Source organism: Callorhinus ursinus, unplaced genomic scaffold (genome assembly GCF_003265705.2).
Source record: "Callorhinus ursinus isolate GAN/ISIS: 27379988/994484 unplaced genomic scaffold, GSC_fseal_2.0 scaffold39, whole genome shotgun sequence".
In the NCBI taxonomy this organism is placed as follows: domain Eukaryota; kingdom Metazoa; phylum Chordata; class Mammalia; order Carnivora; family Otariidae; genus Callorhinus; species Callorhinus ursinus.
In genome coordinates, this window is record NW_027397101.1 from 21451514 (window position 1) to 21470468 (window position 18955).

Below are 18955 nucleotides of genomic sequence, written 5' to 3' on the forward strand. Positions count from 1 at the left end.
CAACCCCATTTACCTTTCCTAGTGGATCTCTCTTCATTCCTCACCTTCTGCCTCAGTCTCTGGGTCCACTGGCCTTCTCACCCATCACTCAACATGAACTTCCCTCTTAAGGTTTTACACCTTTGCACTTGTCATCTCCTTCTCTGAGCAATGAAATCCTACTCACCCATCAACACCCAGTCAAATGTTACCTCCTCCTTGAAGCTTTTACACTTTCTCTTGTGTCAACTTCTTCCTCTGACAGCCTCCCAGAGCACTTTGCACAGAGCTCCGTGGTCACACTGGGCTATAATTACTTACCACAAGTGTTTGTTTATTTCTTATATCCTGAATACCCCCAGACATTTTATATATATATATATATATACACACACACACACACACATATATATATATACACATATGTATATGAATAAGTATTTTCTTAACTGTTTATGTGTGTTTGTCCATCTATAGCATCTCTATCTATATATATTACATTTTCATTTTACTTAAACAAGCTCCTTCAGGGAAGGAACACCTTGGCTGGGATTTATACGGTAAGTGTGGGCACAGAATAATATAAATAGCAGCATTTAGCTCTGTGCTAAGTGCTTTCCATACATTTTCTCATGTAACTCTCCGAATAACCCAAAAGAGGCCGGCACCATTATTATCTATAATTTGTCAATGGGGAGTATGAAGCGAGATTAGGTAACTCGCTCCCGGTGGATCCGCCATTCCCCACCAGGCTGTCCTGCAGCCAGCACACACGACTCCTCGGAGGTCTCTTTGCCCTTGAGGTGGTGCACAAAACTGTCCTGTTTCCCTGTGTGAGACCTGGGGGGCACGACTCTGCTCAGAGAGGGGCCAGGTGGGGCTCTCTCACTGCCCTGCAGCAAGGTCCTCCCTTGTGGGGGGCACAGATGTCCCTCTGCCAGCCATATGGAGAGGCACAATGAGGATGCTGCCCTCCGCACACCTGTGACCGTGCCATCCCCAAGGGCAGCCAGATGTCCTTGGGGCCCACCTCCTGTTGCCACATGCTGTTTAGCCATGTGGACATAAGTGGCTCTGCCAGCTTACACTTGAGCTAATGCGAGGGGACCACAGGGCTCTGGGCAGAAGGGCAAGAGCCTAGAAGGCAGAGGAGACAGGGCAGAAGCAGCTCCCTTTCTTTATCATTTCCTTTTGTTACTTCTTTTCTAGCTTTACTGATGTGTAATGGACAAATACAAATCATATCTCTTTAAGGTGTACAACATAGTCATTTGGGGTGTGTGTGTGTATATATATATATATATATGAAAAGCACAGCAAAGGAAACCCTTCCCAAAATGAAAGGCAATCTATGGAATGAGAGAAAATGTGTGCCAAGCCATATATCTGATAAGGGGTTAATATCCAAACTATATAAGGAACCCCTACAACGCAATAGCGAAATAAAAAAATAACCTGATTAAAAAATGAGCAAAAGACCCGAATAGGTATTTTTCCAAAGAAGATATTCAAATGACCAACAGGTACATGAGAAGGTGCTCAATATCTTTACCATTTCCTTTAAGTGAGGAGACTTTTCTTGCCTATTCTTTCAGGGAATAAGGGCAACAGGCAACAATTAGCATGTTTTTTTTTCCCCCTAAGAAGTGCAGGCTCCGTTGCAGAGTATATCCTGGCATAAAGGAGAAGAGGGTGCTGGAATAGATTTGTTGTAGTCTGGCTTCTGTTTGTGGGCACCATGTAACTTTCCAGCTCATTGGGAAAACTCTTTCTAGAGAAGTAGGTCACAAACTTTACAGCAGTGCTATTCAAAGTGAGGTCCTTGGACCAGCCGTGGCAGAACCATCTGGGGGCTCGCTAACTTTGCAGACTCTGGGACCCACTCCAGACCTGACATACCCAATTCTGAATTTTAACATGATCCCCCAGGAGCTTTGTAAGCACATTCGAGTTTGAGAAACATGGACCGAGTGTGCCTGATGAAAATGTGAGTTGGGGCCCTATGCCTTAGAAATCCTGATACACTTAGTGAGGAGGAGATCCAGAAATGTGGCAAGCATCACCTACTTTTGGGTGGTTCTGTTTCCTTTTGTGAGCAGCTGTGGTCCAGAGGCAATGCTGTGTGCTGGAAATAGTCCAGGCACTGCATTTAGACGGACCGGGGATTGAATCTCAGCTCTGCTACCTACCAGCTAGGTAGTCCTGATTAAGCACTTCATCTTGTCACGCTTTAGCTTCCTCAACTCTAAAATGGAGAAAGGAAAGACCTACGCCTTCAGCTGTGAGATTTAAAGGCAATATATGTAAAGTGCCCAGTACCAAGTCCGTGGCATAGAGCACGCGGAAAGTTGAGTATTACAACTATTAAATCGAACAGCTGCCTATTGGTTGCACCACTGGATGGCAGAACGGGCCAGAGTATTGATTAATTTCTATTGTGGAGAGAGGGAAGGCCAAGGGGGGTTAACCAGGGTGTGATGGCTGTAGTTTCTTGGTTACTTACCCTTAATCTTAAAGACACATCGAAAGGATTAGACTGTGACAGCCATCGAACTTTATCATTTACTGAGAATCACCGGGAAGCGAGTTTAAATGTTGATATCTGGAAGATGTTAACCCAAGATTCTGTTGCATCAGGTCTGGAGTATGGCCCAGGGATCTGTATTTTGATCTTGGGGAGATGAAATGGACGAGGCCGCCGATCTCACTCTGAGACTCAGAGAATGTGTGAATTCATTCAGTACACGAAGAGCTTGACACACGTGGGGGCCTTTGCTGGTACTGAGCAACAGACGCAAAGAGAACCCATTCTCCCCGGTGTCTGCCCTGCCTGGGAGCGTGGGTCTCCGAGAAGGGAAGCTGTGTTAGGACATCAAGAACAAGGGGAGAAAGCCGTACCTGGGCTTCTGCAGCTTCGATGGTGTGGGAGAGATTTCCATTTTGTACGGGTTCCGAAGCATCACTGGGTGGTGTCATTTCAACCTCCGTGCTGGTGCTGTTTGGGAGCTCGATTTTTTCTGTGGTACAATGTAGACACACAGAGAGAAAGCAAATGGAGTCAACGGGGGTAAGAGCCATGTTGGAAGGAACGTCCTGAAACGTTGGGTCAAAGAAGACAGTGGTCTCGGAGGGCTTAAGGCCCAGGGCTGGGGTGGTGCCAAATGGCAAAGGATTTTTACCATTCTTTCCAGCACCGTTCAGCGTTTTCAGTCCTCCTCTCTTTAATAGCTCTCTGGCTCTCTCAGTCTGGCCTGACATCTTGAGTCCTCACTCAGCTCCCCTGGCACACATTCTCTATGCTAGGCAAAGTCACCAAGTAGCCATTCAAGAACATGAACACAAACATTTTTTCACCAAAACCATGCTCAATCTGTACACTAATATTATATCCAGGACCACACCTCTTGCATTTTTTTTTTTTTTTTTTTTACATCAGGATCTTTTCTTTTATACAACATTCTGGAAAGGATATTTGTGGGCTAGGGACCCAGGAGACTTGGGTCCAAGACTTTGTTCTGCCATTATCGGGCTGTCACTTCAGGCGAATCTCCTTTCTCTGGGTTTTAGGAACCTTATCTGTGAAATGAGGGGGTTTAACCGGTTGACCTTAAGGCCCACTGCTTCCAGCTCTAATTCTCTAGGTGCGTTGCATGCACAAGCCTGCCAATGTCTGGGTGGTGGGGGCAGGCTCAAGAGCCTGGCCTTCTCAAAATGCCTGGAGAATGCTATTCAGCACATTCTACACCTGGGCATCCTATGGCAAATAAGGCGAGGGGAAGCTGAACAGGTAACAGAGGGAAACATCTGTCATTCCTAAGTGCGAGATAACATCTGCCTAGCATGAAGCCACAGGTCAGCAGGTACAAATTCCAGTTTTCCTCTGGGACTTAGAAGTGCCTCCAGGGTCATGGTGAAGCACTGGGACTCTCTGATACTGGGCATCTCAGACGGGCCTGGGCTCATACTCTGGTTCTACTGCTTATGCTGTGGGATGCCTAGTAAGTAATTTAACTTCTCTGAGATTTAGCTTCCTTGCCTGTGAAAATGGGGTGATGTGCTAATACCGTTAACAACGATACAATCAAAGGGTATGCCTGCAAAAATTAAACAAGAACATGCATATAAAGCACCTGGCACAGAGCTGGGACAGAGCAAGCAAGCAAGCAACAAACTATTCTGATCATTATTATAGTCACTGCCTGGCACTAGACGATTTCTTTTGGGGGCTCAGAGGAGCACCTCATGTGATCAGTGATCAGCACCACCAAGGTCTGCCATGACTTCAGTGGGAGTGAAATAGAAAGGTGCTTAGGCCTTCTGTCTGTGCTGGGACCCCGTCACTCAGTTCAGGAGTGACCAAGTGAACCGTCTGGAAACTTAGTGGGTGTGGCATGGGCCATGTCCCAATCTTCTTGGATTTCAGGAGACAATGAAGCCTTGGGGGTCTGTGTCAGGCTTGCCGGGAGCATCGTCATGCTCCTCGGTCTCAGATACAAGCAGTAACGGGCCACTCATAGAGTGTCAGAATGTTTGTTTCTAGTAACTTCCGAAGGACGAGACACTTTTATCAGTAGAAAATATTTTGAGAGTTACATAAAAATGATTGGGCTTGAGGTGGCCACATTTTGGAAATCACAGGGAAGTGTTTCTGTTGACTCATGTATTTAGTGGTGGGATACAGAGGCATAAGTATATTTAAATACAAAAAGCCACAGAAGCTCAAATGTATTTTATCTTTCCATGTTTTTAATAGTAGCAGTCTTATGTATGTGGTGTTTTGCTGTATGTGGCTGCACCAACTGATCCTAATATGCTTGGTCCAGTCATGAAAAATACCAAACACCAAGTACCTGGGGAAATATTAAAACTGGGTTTTGGGGTGTCTACTGGCTGAAGTGAGACAACATTGAGATCAGCCCACGATGGCCAAACCTGACCCTACCAACATGGGACGATCAGGTCCCAAAGTGGAATTAAGATGTTCGAGAACAGACGTGAACTGATGAGAAGAAACAGCTCCTGCACACAATATTTAACATCTCAGCTTATTCCCCTCAGGTTTTTCTTTTCATACCCAATAGAATCTTGACTGTTCCTTGGCCAAAGGTTGTCCGGGAGCCAGAAGTCAGGCAAACAGGAGAGGCAGAAACTCTCCTAAGGAGTGTCCCATATTTTGAGTGCAACACTGTTGCATTTTGTCTGCAGATCATTGCAGTTTCTTGGGCAACAGCACTGTTTGTAGCAGAGATCCAGATTAGGTTAAATTTAGTCTGAATTTAGAATTAGTGGATTATATTATAGTTGCAGACAGGAGAGGAGGAACATCATGTTCCGAGTTAAAATAAGATGTCTGAATGTCACGATCTGGTTCACACGGGAACTCAGAAAAAGTCAGCCCAAAGAGACCTGGGCTGCAATTGCTGAATTCTTGAGAAAGGAGAGGTGGTGTCACCTCGCAAGGACCCCGTCACTCAGTTCAGGAGTGACCAAGTGAACTGTCTGGTAACTTAGTGGGTGTGGCATGAGCCATGTCCCAAGTATAGCGTGTCAGTATCTGGTTACCAGGCAAGAATCTCAGAAAGGATACTCTCACATTTTGTTAAACATTAAAAAAGACAGGTGTATGTGTGGGTCGTCCTTCTGTGGAATTCCTGAAATGAAATGATTTTCTACTCTTCAAGGGAAATGCCTGGTTAGAAGCCGGTTTTACTTTAGGTTCCTCAGAGAATCATTTTACTCTTCTTGGAGTTCCCCTAGAGTAGGTGACATAGTGTATCCATTTATGCCCTGTGCCCCCCAGGGAAAATGGGCTCTTGCGGACACCCAGGAACGGGCTGAGCTGCAGGGTTGCGGGTCCGCACCGAGTCAAGGGGCCCACGCTGGGCCCTGCCTCCCCGCGCCCCTCCGTGCTCTCCGGGGACGGCATGGGATGCAAGTTTCTCTGCACTCACCCACGTGATTGGCAGCCCCGTTCTGCCTCTCGTTCTCATCCACCTGGCATTTCTTCTTGGCGATCTTGTGGAGAATAGAAGCCTTTTCTCTGAACCTCCCTGAAGCAAGAGAAAGCAGTGGAAAAGGAGACACAATGAGGAGGAAGATAAAGAGAGGGGCTCGCGGAAAATGGCGAAGCACTGGCCCAACAGGCACGTGGCTTGCGCAACTTTCTGCTCAACCCAAACACCCTGTGCCCTGCCTGAGGGGTACGTTCTTACCTTTGTGGATTCTTTGAGATTCTCTGTTGAGAATCGCAAGCCACCAGACCACAGATGAAAGGTTTGCCTTGGACCTCCTCCCTCCCTCCTGCTTGCTTACAAAATAAAGGAAGGCACCAGTCATCACTAAACCCCCCTCTCCTGCTGAGATCCAAAACAGGTCTAAAGACATGGAGCTGCTCTAGAGACAGCCATTTCTCTGGAATTAAATGTCCATCCCAGAACTGGCTTTCGACCATGAAAAGCCAAGCCCAGGGGTCCTTTGAGTTGACTTCGGTTTCCAAACATCTATCTTAACCAACATTAAAGTTTCTAAACGAGCTGGGAGGATGCGTCCCAGCTCTCCAAATTAGCTGAGTCAGCAGCAATTAAAGCATCAAGGAGGCATCTGCTTCCACCTGGGGATTTAGGGCAAAGAACGATCAACTGAGCACAGCAAGTGAAGTCTGCCGGTGATGAGCCACTTACGGGAAGGTGCTGGAAAAATACTCCAAATTCTCAAAATCATCATTTCAAACAGCTATACCACAAGTAAGACACTTAATTTCTTCTCCATTATTGACATAATTAATGGTTAAATGCATGCAACAAGCACAGGAAAATAAAAAGCATGCAAAAATGTAGGAATTAGTGAAACATAGCCCATTTTGCTTTCTTTTTTAATCCTTGATCCCCTCTGCACCTCCCCCCGCCCTGCCCAGGAACATTCAAGGTACAAAGGAGTCTCATTTTAAATGGACTGGTTCTTGCCTAGATTCAGATAGGATGAGCCCTTCAGTGCACCACAAGCTCTACAATGTTCTCAGTAGGGATTTGTGTTGGCTGGATTCTCTAGCGTACTAACATGGGAGCTCATTTTACCTTTCTAGTTAGACCCAAACGGAACCAAACCCAGACGTTTCTCTTGGAGGGTCTCTTTTCTTAGGATGGGACATGGTAGGTTGACATCGACTTAGCTCCCCCTCCTCACGGATGGAAGTCATGGGGTGTGGTCATAGCAGTGACTTGCGTGACAGGGTGAGGGCGACAGAAGCTGGAAGCTAGAGTGGGATCAGCTGATTCCAATGGTGAAGGTGACCCCAGATGGAGCCCTTTCTGTTTCCCAGCTCCATCAGTCGTAAGCCCAGACACCTTGCTACCACAAAGGCGGCCTCTAGGACGGGAACGCCTCCGTGTAGGCGATGAACGTGCACCAGAGCTCACGCTCTCGAAGGGAACAGGAAAGGAAATGTAACACAGAGCCAAGTAGGCTGGCATGGGGCTTGGGCTTCATGAGGAATGAGGAAGAAGGACGAGGTGATAGGCGTGATGTCCATCTCTGAGGGAGCTTGACCGTCAGCGTTAGGGTCACCATGCTGAAAGGTATTTTGAATTCAGCTGTTTTTATTTAATTTCTGAGGGAAACTGGGAAGAAAGGGGGAAAGAAAAGAAAGCCTGGGGATTAGGAGGAGGAGGAGGTGAAAGGGAATAAGAAAGGCCAGAAAATGAAGAGAAAAAGAAGGAGTTCAAGGAAGGAGGAGGGAAGGAGGGGGTTGTGACTGCTTGCAGTTGGCAGCGTGGGTGCCAACCTCTCTCCAGGCTGCCGAACCTAGTCTTATCTGCTTCTCCATACTCTGCAGCCGTAAGCCCGAAGAGGTGTACTTCTTGTGGGAGACACTTCCAAGAGGTCCTCACATCGTTTGCTAAAAAGCCCAGAAGACGGAGAAAGAAGTTCGGAAACATGGAAGATGGTGCTTCTACCAATAAAACGCTTCAGTGGTCTCAGGGTCACTGTTTGAACTTAGAACCTTCTAAAGCTCTGTGAAGTGAAGATGGGCAATAATTGCCATTTAACAATTACATAAAAATGATAATAAAGCAGGAAAGCATTCAGAAGACCAGACAAATAAACCTGTGGAAACAACGTGAAGTAACCCAATCTAAGGAATGCCCCAAAGTCCGGAATCACGGCAGAGAAAATATTTGACGGGAAACCGCTGATCGCCTACCGTGTGCAGTTACAGGAGTATTTTCAGGGCTTAGATGGAGACCAGAGGGAAATGATGAGGAAAGGCACCCCAAAGCATGGAAGGGTCCTGCCACTCATGGGCTGGCTTTCCCAAATCCTCTAAAGGCAGGCTGGGAGCATAGGGTAGGAAATGATTCTAGACTTGGGATTTTGTAGGTTCCCAAACATTTTCACAAGTCAGCAAGGACTTTCTAGATAGCGTGTCCCTACTTTTCCCACTGCAGCAACACTTGAGATTTTCTAGGCGGCTGAAAGGTGGGAGGGGTTGGCTCTCTTTGTTTTCTCTCAGCGTTTAGCCCTAGGGGCAGCCAGGCAATGCTGGGAGGCTGACTGAGACCTCTCCTTTCTACACACTTCTTCAGCTTCTTTAATTCAACCTTTGTCCCAGTTAGCATGACCTGATTACCATTCTGCATTCCTCCGCAGCCTAAAAGGATTTTTCTCTTAAAGATGAGTTTCTAGAAAAGCAGCAGTTGAAATGCCACCTTCAGAATTCAGCACTCAGGTGTGCTCCTCGAGGGTGGTGGGGCAGAGCCTGACAAAGTAAGGCAGCTCCTTTCAGCCCAATGGACACACCAGGGATCACCACAGGGCGCCTCCTGAGCAGAGTCGTGAGGATGGCTGAGCAGACAAGAGTAGGCATGAGGTCCCCAGGGCAGAAGCCAGCACAGAACCTGTGATTCTCAAAGTGACCCTCTCTGTGCCTCGGGGTAGGAAGGAAAGGCACCTTCAGGACCTATGCAGCTTGATGCCACAACCTGGGGAGAACACCAAGTAGGTTGTATGTGTGTTGGGGACAGCACAGTATTGTGGTTATATTTTGGACGTGACTTAAAGGCAGGTAGATCTGGATTGAAGCCCTATCTCTTTCAATGACCACTGGGCGAGTTTTGGTTAAGTTCCTGAATCTTCCTGAGCTTCAGTTTTGCCATCTGTTTAACAGGGATTCCAATGGCATTGGCTCATGAGTTAGACGCAAGGCTTAAGTGAGAAAATGTGTGCAAGGGGCTTATCACAACACCTGGCATTGGAAGAAGTCTGTAAATAAGAGGAAAAAGAAAAACTAACGAAAACCACAGGGGCAAGGGTCACATGACCCCGAGTTGCCTTAGGAGAATTGTTGGCATCTTCTCTTCTCTCAATGCAAACATGCAAGCCTGGAGAATTAGCTACACCCCGACCCAGCGGTGTAAGCCTAGTGGGACCAGTGTTCGGGTTTCAGTGGGTCCTCCGAAGTCAGTTCCAAAACCAATTAGGAAAAGGATCACTTTGCATCTTCCTGAAATTGAGAAGTCAAGGGGATAGAGCTGCCATTCTGTGTCTTAAACATTGATACCTTTGTGATCTGAAAATGGAGAGATGGTGGTCAGCTTTTCCCCATCATCTGGGAGGACAGAGTTCAGGCAAGGAATTACTGCTGCACCATGATCTGTGGGCTCCAAAGAACTTCCTGATGTACGAGGGGTTTTAACTCCTCTGTGTCTCAGGCTCAGGATTTTAAAAGGGGGATCATACACCCTTCTCATACAGCTGTTGGAAGGCTCAATGGGTTAACAGACATCAGGTTAATAATACACATGGCCTCTGACATACATTAAGTGCTCAGGATGTCCTTCCCATGAAGTGTTGAAAGTAAAAAGATTGATATCCACAACAGGATTAATGTTTAGCCGCCTCAGGTGGGGGAGACCTTGGCAGAAAAGGGGCTGCTTCCATAAACTATTTTAGGCATGGACTCCACATTGGCATTAAGGGCTGACACAGAGGGGCAGATTTCAGGAACAACTGTAGCTCTGTGCCTGGGGATAAAGGACGAAGACATTTTTGGGTACTTTTCAAAGTGAGGGAAGGAGTGATTTTTAACATGTTTTAAGGCAACCTTAAAAAAATATACTCTGTTGTGGTGCGAAGCCTTAAAGTGTTGTATCTTTACATAGCGACAGATATTTGTATACTTAAAATCTCGGAAATAGCAAACTCTGCTCAAATCGTGAGGCACCTACGTCAAAACCTAGTACACAGTTTTAATATAGTTTAGCTTGTTCTGAAATTTGCAAAAGAATACCAGCTGAGTGTCCTCAGGGGAGCGTGTGTTGAGGGGGTGGTAGGGAAGAGCAGAATGAAAGATCAAAGCAGAAGGACCTAATGTGTCTAAGAACAAATTTCGAGAAACAATCAGGAATCAAAATCCTTGACCCTATCACCCAGACATAAAAGAGAAGCCCCAAGCTGCACAGCAAAATAACCTTCAGGGGGTCTGTTCACACAAAGGGAATGAATTTTGTTTCTGTTCTGCTGTTAATTAATTAAACCAGTCCCTGGAAATTCCTTCATCTCTTTCCCACCAAGCCTGTAACAGGCAGTGTTACAAAGGAACTCTTTGGGTTGGTGATCAGATTAACTTCTAGCTGCTGCAGAACATTCTGAGCCTCAGCATTGCAGAAAAGGGACAAAAGAGATATATAGATGCAAAGGGAAGCACACCTCAGTGAACAGACCTTGGTTTGGGAGAAGAAGAGAAAAAATGAAACAGAAGGGAAAACTTGAACATAGTGCTTTTACATCTATTTTTGTGTTTTCAGTTCTGCCTTTCCCGTCTCTGTCTTTGAAGTTTAGGATTTGGCAGGTAGCTTAGAAAGCAGAAGTGCAGCTGGACGTTCCTCTTGTTTATTCATTGCCTTTTTTTTTTTTTTTTTTTTTTCTGGAAGCAGAGACTCAAGTCAGAGAGGCCATCATCACTGAGAAGGCATGCAATGAAATTGATGTGGCCATAAGCAAACACTGCCCTTGGGGTCAGCTTGGGCTCCTCTCTTTCCCTTACAGCCCACATACTATCCATCAGCAAACCTGGTACCTCTGCTTCCAGAATATTTCAGAAGCTGACCTCTTCTCCTTCCTCCCCTCCCAGGCCTAGCAACCATCCTGCTGGTCTACTCACCAGCCTGCCCTTCCAGCTTTACCTCTCTGTCTCCCAGGCTGGTCTCACCCTAGTATCCTTAGTGATCAATCGGATCATGTCACTCCTCTGGGCAAAATCCTACAGTGGCTCCCCAGGTCAAAGTGAAAGCCAAGGTCATTACCAGGACCTGTAAGGGCGGTTAGCCACCGAGGCTGCCCTGCCTCGTCCTTCCCCTCTCTCCAGGCTCACTCTGCTCCAGCCATGCTGGTCCGCTTGTTGTCCCACCTCAGGGCCATGGCATTTACTGGTCCCTCAGAGATCCATTGTGTTCACTCTCTCAGCTCCTTCGAGTATTTGTTCAAATGTCACCTTCTCACTGAGGCTTCTCTGAGGAGCCCATTTAAAATTGTAGCCTCTCTTTCTCCAGTATTTCCTATCCCCAGCTTGTTTTCTCTAACATTCATCACCATCTAACATACATACTGATTATCTGTTGCTTTCCGTTAGCAGCCAAGCTCCACGAGGATCGGGGTTCCCATGGGTCTCGTTTTCTGTGGTAACCTCAGAGCCCCATCGGGCTTAATAAATCCTTCTGTTTGGGTTTCTAGGCAAGTAGACGAGGCAATCACTCCTTAGTAGGCTTCTTGTTGGCTAATGACCTAAAGTAAATCCTTTCACGTCTACCCAAACCCAAGGCCCCAACCCTACCTGTTGAACCCCAGGAACTTCCTGAGGTAAATAGGAGAAAATGGGGTGGCTAGGTGTCCACAGCCCAGAGACGGGTGACAGGGGTGTGTCAGTCATCCCCTTCCTGCACATTGTGGGGGCTGACAAGGTGGGTGCTGAGAGGGGTCTTTGTGACAGAGGAGGTGCAGAGAGCACAGTAGGGGGCAGAGAAGGGAAAGCAGGGCTTTGGCTTCTCCTTCATTACCAAGATGCTTCTCCTCAAGACCTAACTGAAGGCCCGCCCTGAAGGTTTCTTTAATGATACTTCATTCCAGTCCTCGAAGCCCTCCTTCCCAAGTGGAAATCCATCACTACAATGGCACTTTGATTATACCTCATCACAGCCCTGATTCCAGTTTGCTGCCCACATACCTGCTTTCCCATCAGACAGCAGGCTTCTCTGGGGAAGGGACCTTCTCTCGCCATCTTGTGTCCTTCAACAAGCATCTTAGAATAGTGCTTGGCACATCATGGGCACTCACTGAATTCTAGTGAAGTTCTCCCTACGTCAGCTCTCTTTGGAAGTGTGAGCTTTGCTTTCAAGTGGGTGCAAGTCATGAACAATCTTCCACTCTGCAAATATTAACAAAACCTGCGCTGTGTACCAGGCAGTGTTTGGCGCACAAGATAGATCTAGCTGGTGCCCTGTAGAGTCACCGCCGAGAGCCAGAGAGACAAAAAGCAAGGACTTAAGGTTCATGATGGTGGGGGCCTTCTCAGAAGGGTATGGAAACTCACAGAATAGGGAATGTTCCAAGATACAAGATATCACTTAGCAGCTCGAAGGAATAAACTCCTCTTCATTCTATAAACTGTCTTCATGGGGCAGCTTCTTCATCTAATAGGATCTGGTCTGACTTTTATTGTTTTGTTGTTGTTGTTGTTGTTATAAGTAAGTTCTATGCCCAAAATGGGACTTGAACTCATGACCCTAAGATCAATAATCACATGCTCTCCCGACTGAGCCAGCCAGGTGCCCCCTGATTTTTATTCCTACAAGCAAAACATTGCAAAAAATTTTCACCTTAAGCAAAAATGCCAAGAACATAGAGTGTATTTATTCCTATATTTGTTTTTGAAGTACAACCACTAAGCTATTTTTTCTAATTTTTGTGAAGCATCATGTAAAACCAATTATGACTACATTGATATTAATGGAAATTAAACCAGTATTGTAATGTTTTGTAAAATGTCTTTAGTAAATATTCTGTGAATGAACCATATAATAAGGGTAATCAACATAATTTAATTGTATTTGTGTAGACATAATCATAGGACTAGCTTCTGTAATTAATGAGAATATATACATAATTGTATCTCAACTGGTGGTCATCATGTAATGAAATGAAGCAGCCAGATTTCCTTATTAAGGCTTTCAAAAATGATTTTCCATAAGAATGACCTTCAGAAACACCCATAAAGAGTGGATCTTTCCGCATGTGAATTGATTCTATCGTCTCCCCTGGCATGGTCACCTTATCATTGGAAATGTGGAGTGCTCTCATAAATATTTTGGAAGACTTCCAGTGCTTTTCAAAATTTGCTATCTTAAAGATTGATACTTTGTCCTTTATTCCAATTTCTTGCCCCTGCAGGGACTTTGCCTACTCACTCATCGTGAACCGTCAATCCTTCGTTAAGTCTCTCCACTGGGAACCTTTCTCTTGACTTTAGGTTTCCTGCTGGCACTGCCCTCTCTTGCCTTCCCTTCACAGCCAAGCCTCTGGAAAGGTCAGTCTGTGCTGGGGCCTTGGAATCCTTAGGGCTCCTTCGTTCACTTCTTCACTCTGCATCTGGCCTTGGCAGCATCACTCCACTGAACCTTCCCTTGGCCACTTTTTGCCTCCATGTGACTGGGTCTCTCAGGGCATCTGATATTCTTCACCCCTGTCCTTGAAGTCCAATCTGATTTTCCAGGACTCCTGAGAGTGACCCTTAAGCTGCTCTTCCCTAGGCTCCCTCCTTGCTCCCTGACCCCCATGCCCCACATTCTCCGAGAGAACCCAATGGACTTCCACCTGAATATCGGTGATTTCCAAGTCAGATCTCTGGCTCTGATCCTCTTATCCAATGGACTTCTGAACACTTCACTTGGAAGCCCCCCCACCCCCCGACAGTTAAACTCAGTATACCCCACACTGCCACACATCATCTTTTTCCTGGGAATCCGCCTGTCTCCTTGCATTTTCTATTGGGGATTTCCTCACTCCCAGGGTTTTCCAGCCATCTTAGAGATCCCCCTCACACCCCACATTCAAGGAGTTGCCAACTGCTTCTGAGTCTACCTTTGGACACTTTAGGTCCAATATTTCCAGCCTGGATGTTGATTACAGGCTCTTAGCTGCTCTCCTAGTTTGTAAGTTACACTTCTAGTGGTTTGGAATGCCCCACACTTGTTATTTGCTTGTCTTACTCCTTTTTAAGACTGTTTTAATGCATCTCATCTCTCAGGAAGCTTTCCCTGAGCCCCTTTCCTGGGCTGGCAGGGCACCCGGGTACTTTCCTCTATCACAGCACTGATACCTATTCTATCATACCCATTATCATAGACCCGCAGAGGCATTTTACCAACCTCTCTCCAGCAAGCTGTGGGCCCCTCAAGGATAGGGGTGCCATTTCTCATCCGCTCCCCAGTGCCTATTACTTCGGCTGTCCTTAGGGTTTATGGATATAACAATATTAACACAAACGACAAAGGGTGTGTGTGTGTGTGTGTGTGTGTGTGTGTGTGGTGCTTACAGTGCTTGTTATGTGAAAATCTATTCATAGTTTATGTTCCTTCTGGGGCAGAGAAACAAGGAAGGACCAGAAGCACAGTGCAGAAAACTCACCAGGCGCTCTTCTTCGTTAAGGCAGTGATTAAGCCTCTAAAGTCTAATAGTGTTTACAGTTAATATTTGTCTATTTCAAGACTCTTTTAAAATATATACATAATCCAATCAAGTTCAGGTAAAATTGGAATTTTACAAACCAAAAAACTTGCAACGGGGAGCAGTCGCAGAATGTGGTGTTTCAGGAAAAGAGCCAATTTACTGAACTTAGCTGAAGTTGACACTGCTGGAGAGCTAATGTTCTTTATCATTTTAGGTCACCTGCTTTATTATTTTAGGAATTAATTTTCTGTAAATTTCTATCTCATAGACAGAGATACAAATGGCTCACACACACACAGAATTCTCAAAGGGGTTTCTCTGATCTCAGCTTTGGAGTTCTGAGCCAGGTAGGGGTTGCCAGATAGAAGGTTTGAATGTCTTCCTCTTGTTCCCATCCTTTGCACCCTGCAGATATCTAAGAGATAAATGACTAAAGAATCACTGTACTAGGGCAGACCTCAGATCTCAAGACTCGCCAACATCCAGCCCTACTACCACCTGACGGGTGCAAAAGATCTCTTCAGAGTCACTTTTCAAAGCCTCTATCTTGGATACGTCTCTGCAAGTGGGTTGTGACATTAATGTACTCATTTGGGCAAAGTTTTGATTTGCTCACAGTACCTGACAAAGAGTGGGTGCTCAATAAATGTGTATTGAATGGTTACTCTGACTTGTATATGAAAAAACCGAGCTTAAACAGTTCTTTCTCACGATGAGCCTATATATTATCCATTTATTTATCTTGATGTAAAGTGAAAGACTTTAGATTTGGCTGACATTCATTCAGTAGCAGCCCCTAGATCATGTACATGCATCATTTCCTGTCACCTGGATTTCATGTGTCTGGGAACTGTCAATTAATTTGAGTTCCTACTTCCTAGTTTCTTGCATCCTTAATGTTACATTGTAAACTGGTGTCTGTAAATTTCATTTGGAAGCAGGAGTTTGCAACAGAAGTGCCCGGCACATGCTGAGCATTCTTAACTAACTGCTCCTGAGGGCTTAGTGGTCCATGACTAAAATGAGATGATTCAGTTCATTTCAGATTTAATCAAAAGAGAAACTTACCATGCTTAATTGAACATGCCAGCCTCCTGGTATTACCGATTCCCACTTTTTTTTCTTTTTTAAGAGAAAGCTTCATGGGGGTGGGAAATTATATCATTAACTTATAATAATAGTATTCAAGTTTGACTAATGAAGGCAACTTAACATTTTCAGCTCTAGGGATGTCAGAAATAGACAAAAAGCAGCATCCACAATTTGCCTTCTGCTGCAACTTAACACCTTCTACATATGCAAAGTGACAAAATCTGCCTTTACTTGCCAGGTCCAATCTTTCTGCTTTTACTGCTGAGCGGTTTAGATCATGAAAATAAGATGCAATGAAGTTTGAAAAACTGGATGTATTCTAATTAGACTTCCTTGGTCCTGGTTTTCAGGAAGACTGGATTTATCCACACAGCTGGTTTGGTCTTTCTGACAGATCCGATACAGGTTACTAGCTGTGTAGTCTGGTTATACACACTTACTAGGCTGCTGTCTTCCTAAGATCCAGCCCCAGGGAGATACTTGTAAGAATACATCTCTAAAAAAGTAATGTGGTTAATAGCTGTTAATACATTTTTTTTTGGGTGGGGAGAGGTAAGGCAGAGCCTTACAGAGAGCATCTGGTCAAGTGCCTTGAGATATCCTCCGGTTATGGAAGGTTGGACTGAATGAGTTAAACCATAAACCTGGAATGAATGAAACATAACATGGTATTGGAAATGGTGTCTGTGCACAACGGGGCTTCCCACTTTGGTAATTGGAAGGCAGAAAGTTAACTTGCAGTGTACTTCTCAGACATTCTCAGGGATGTTGACAGTCTTGTGGTAAGAAGGGTACATGCTGTGGTGGAAATTGGATAGTCTGTGTGGGAGGAAGAGCCTTGTCATGTAATTTACAGAGGAAAGTCTTCCATCATAACTGTACCCTGGCTTTAACTCACCTTGGGTAAAAAAAAATTCAGGTTTCTAAAACAAGTAAAGTAGAAGGTAAGTTATAATACAAACGCTGATCTGCTTTGTATGGAAGTCAGTTATGAATCAATGTTCAAAGGACTTAGTTAAATTTGTTGGATGATCTCTCATTCACTGTTGGTGGGAGCACAATCGGGTGCAATTGCTTTGGAGGGAAGTGCCCTCCAAAGCAGTATCTTTCAAGATTTGAAATGTGCATATGCTTTTGATCTGGTATTTCTATTTCTAGGGACTTATTTCATATGTATACATTCCCTACTCAGTAGAGTTTGCTCTGTGGGCAAAGAAGATGCTCATGTCGTGTTCTAATAACTGGATAAATCCACAAAAACTGGAAATACCGTAAATGTCCATCAACAGGGGACTGATGGAACGAACCTACCATGGAAGAGCCAAGCAGTGGAATACTATGCGGCTACTCAAAGGAATGAGAGCAGTGCTGATATGGAAAGGTCTCCACTATATGCCAATAAACAAAGGCCAGGGAGCAGCATATAGAAGAAAAGAGCCTACATCAGAAAACCAGTAAGAGTGGATCACGCTAAGGAATGAGTGGAATCTGGGGTAAAAGGAAGACTCCCTTTTATTGCCTTTCCTTAAGTAGTGTTTGCTTTATACCTCTGTGTGTGTGTAATGTTTTTATCATAAAAAGGAATAATTAAAATTACTTTGCAGTTACACTTTCTACTGCGCTAAAAGTTCCTATCTGCAACTAAAAGGGAAGATAGTTGCTGTTGTTTTAAAGGTCTATTTCACAGGAACTATGTAACGTCCTATTTGCTACATATGTAGCCACATTAATCAACAGTTTATCTCTGAACTGGATCACATAATACCCAAGCCTTTGATTTCAGAAGCTATGTCCCAGGAACCTACCTACCCACAGTCCTGGTGGCGGCTTAACCAAAATGGAGGATCAAGTTTTCAAAAGGTTTAATCTTAAGAGTAAATTCTAAACCAACGTCTGCCATCACATTTAGTACAAGGCACCAGGGCAGAATCTTGGACATGGGATTGGAAGGGGCATCAAGATGTCCATTATCTGAACAACTCTTGTGAGATGGAGGTTTCCTTGGCTTCTCCTGCCTCCTTTTGAGGCAGGCCATTGCATCTTTGGCCATGTCTGTAGGAAAGGTCTTCCCAGGCTGGGCTGAACTCTCTCTCTGAATTGAGGAGGGCTCCTTCCTTAGCCTTCCTCACCCCCGGCTGGACGTAAGGGGGTCCCCCAGAGCTCTCCTCTCCTGGAAAGATAGACCCTACTTTATCACTGCAAACTGTCTGTGAGGCCAATCCCAAGTTAGAACTTCTAGCACATTGGTAGGCTGTTCCCATTCTATCCTACATCCTTGTCCAATTCAGCAGAGCCTCTGGGGCCTCTAGCACGGTCCACAAAGCCCTCATCTCCGTGTGGCTTTGAAAATGCCTGACCTGACTCAGTCTCCCACCTCTGCCGTCAGTAAATCTGTCTCTACATCCTTAACCTCTGCTCTGAATATTCTCTTTGCCTTTCTGTTTCAGCTGAAACTCAGCTGCTTCCTGAAGGTCCCTTTACTCTCCTGAAGATCCCTTGAAAGGGGCAGCTGCTTGTCTCTCCAAATGCCCCACACTCCAGCCCCCCCTTCCTCACTACTTTTAGACTGTTTCTCCTCCCTCCTTTGAAGCACAAGCCACCCCTACCACCTCCACTGCAAATGGCTTCCTCATCCCCCTTCCCTCATTCCTGCAGAGATCAGAATGCAATTCACTATTGATTTACACCATGGCTCCTGTCACCGGCCTTGGTGACTTTATCGGAAAGCCCTGCAACGCTTGGTTCCTCACCACCCCAACCCGCTCACCTCCAGCTCCTCTTCCCTCCAACTCCCCATATCCGCCCAATCCTGCCGCTCGGCCCTAAGCTTTATCATTAGCAATAACCGCCCCACTTCCAAACTCCTGATTTGAAGCATCTCACTTTGTGTTCACCACTCTTATCTTTGTACTACAACAATCTCTGATTTCATTGGTCAATTCATTGAGGCTATCACCTTGTCATTGCCTTCCTGTGGCACAACTCCTTGACTTCTGGGACGCCGTTCTCTCCGGGTTCTCTGCCCACCCCAGTCTTCTTTGCCGGGTCTCCGCCTTCTTCCCAGACTCTAAACTTTGGAGTCCCCGGGGTCAAACCTGACCTCCTCTTTCCTATTGATGAGTTAGGTATTCTTACCAGTTCTGTGGCTTTAAAGAACACCTCTAAT

General features: G+C 45.5%; 1 protein-coding gene across 3 annotated transcripts in view; it reads right to left on the reverse strand.

Annotated features, from left to right (window-relative positions):
• SLC24A2 (solute carrier family 24 member 2) overlaps positions 1-18955 on the reverse strand; it is a 241164-nt gene that overhangs the window by 44624 nt on the left and 177585 nt on the right. For all 3 annotated transcript variants that reach the window (XM_073880864.1, XM_073880865.1, XM_073880863.1), the window contains 2 exons: positions 5931-6029; positions 2878-2996 (listed from right to left, as the gene is read on the reverse strand). In XM_073880864.1, the coding sequence (XP_073736965.1) occupies positions 2878-2996; positions 5931-6029 (218 nt within the window). The remainder of the gene's footprint in view (positions 1-2877; positions 2997-5930; positions 6030-18955) is intronic.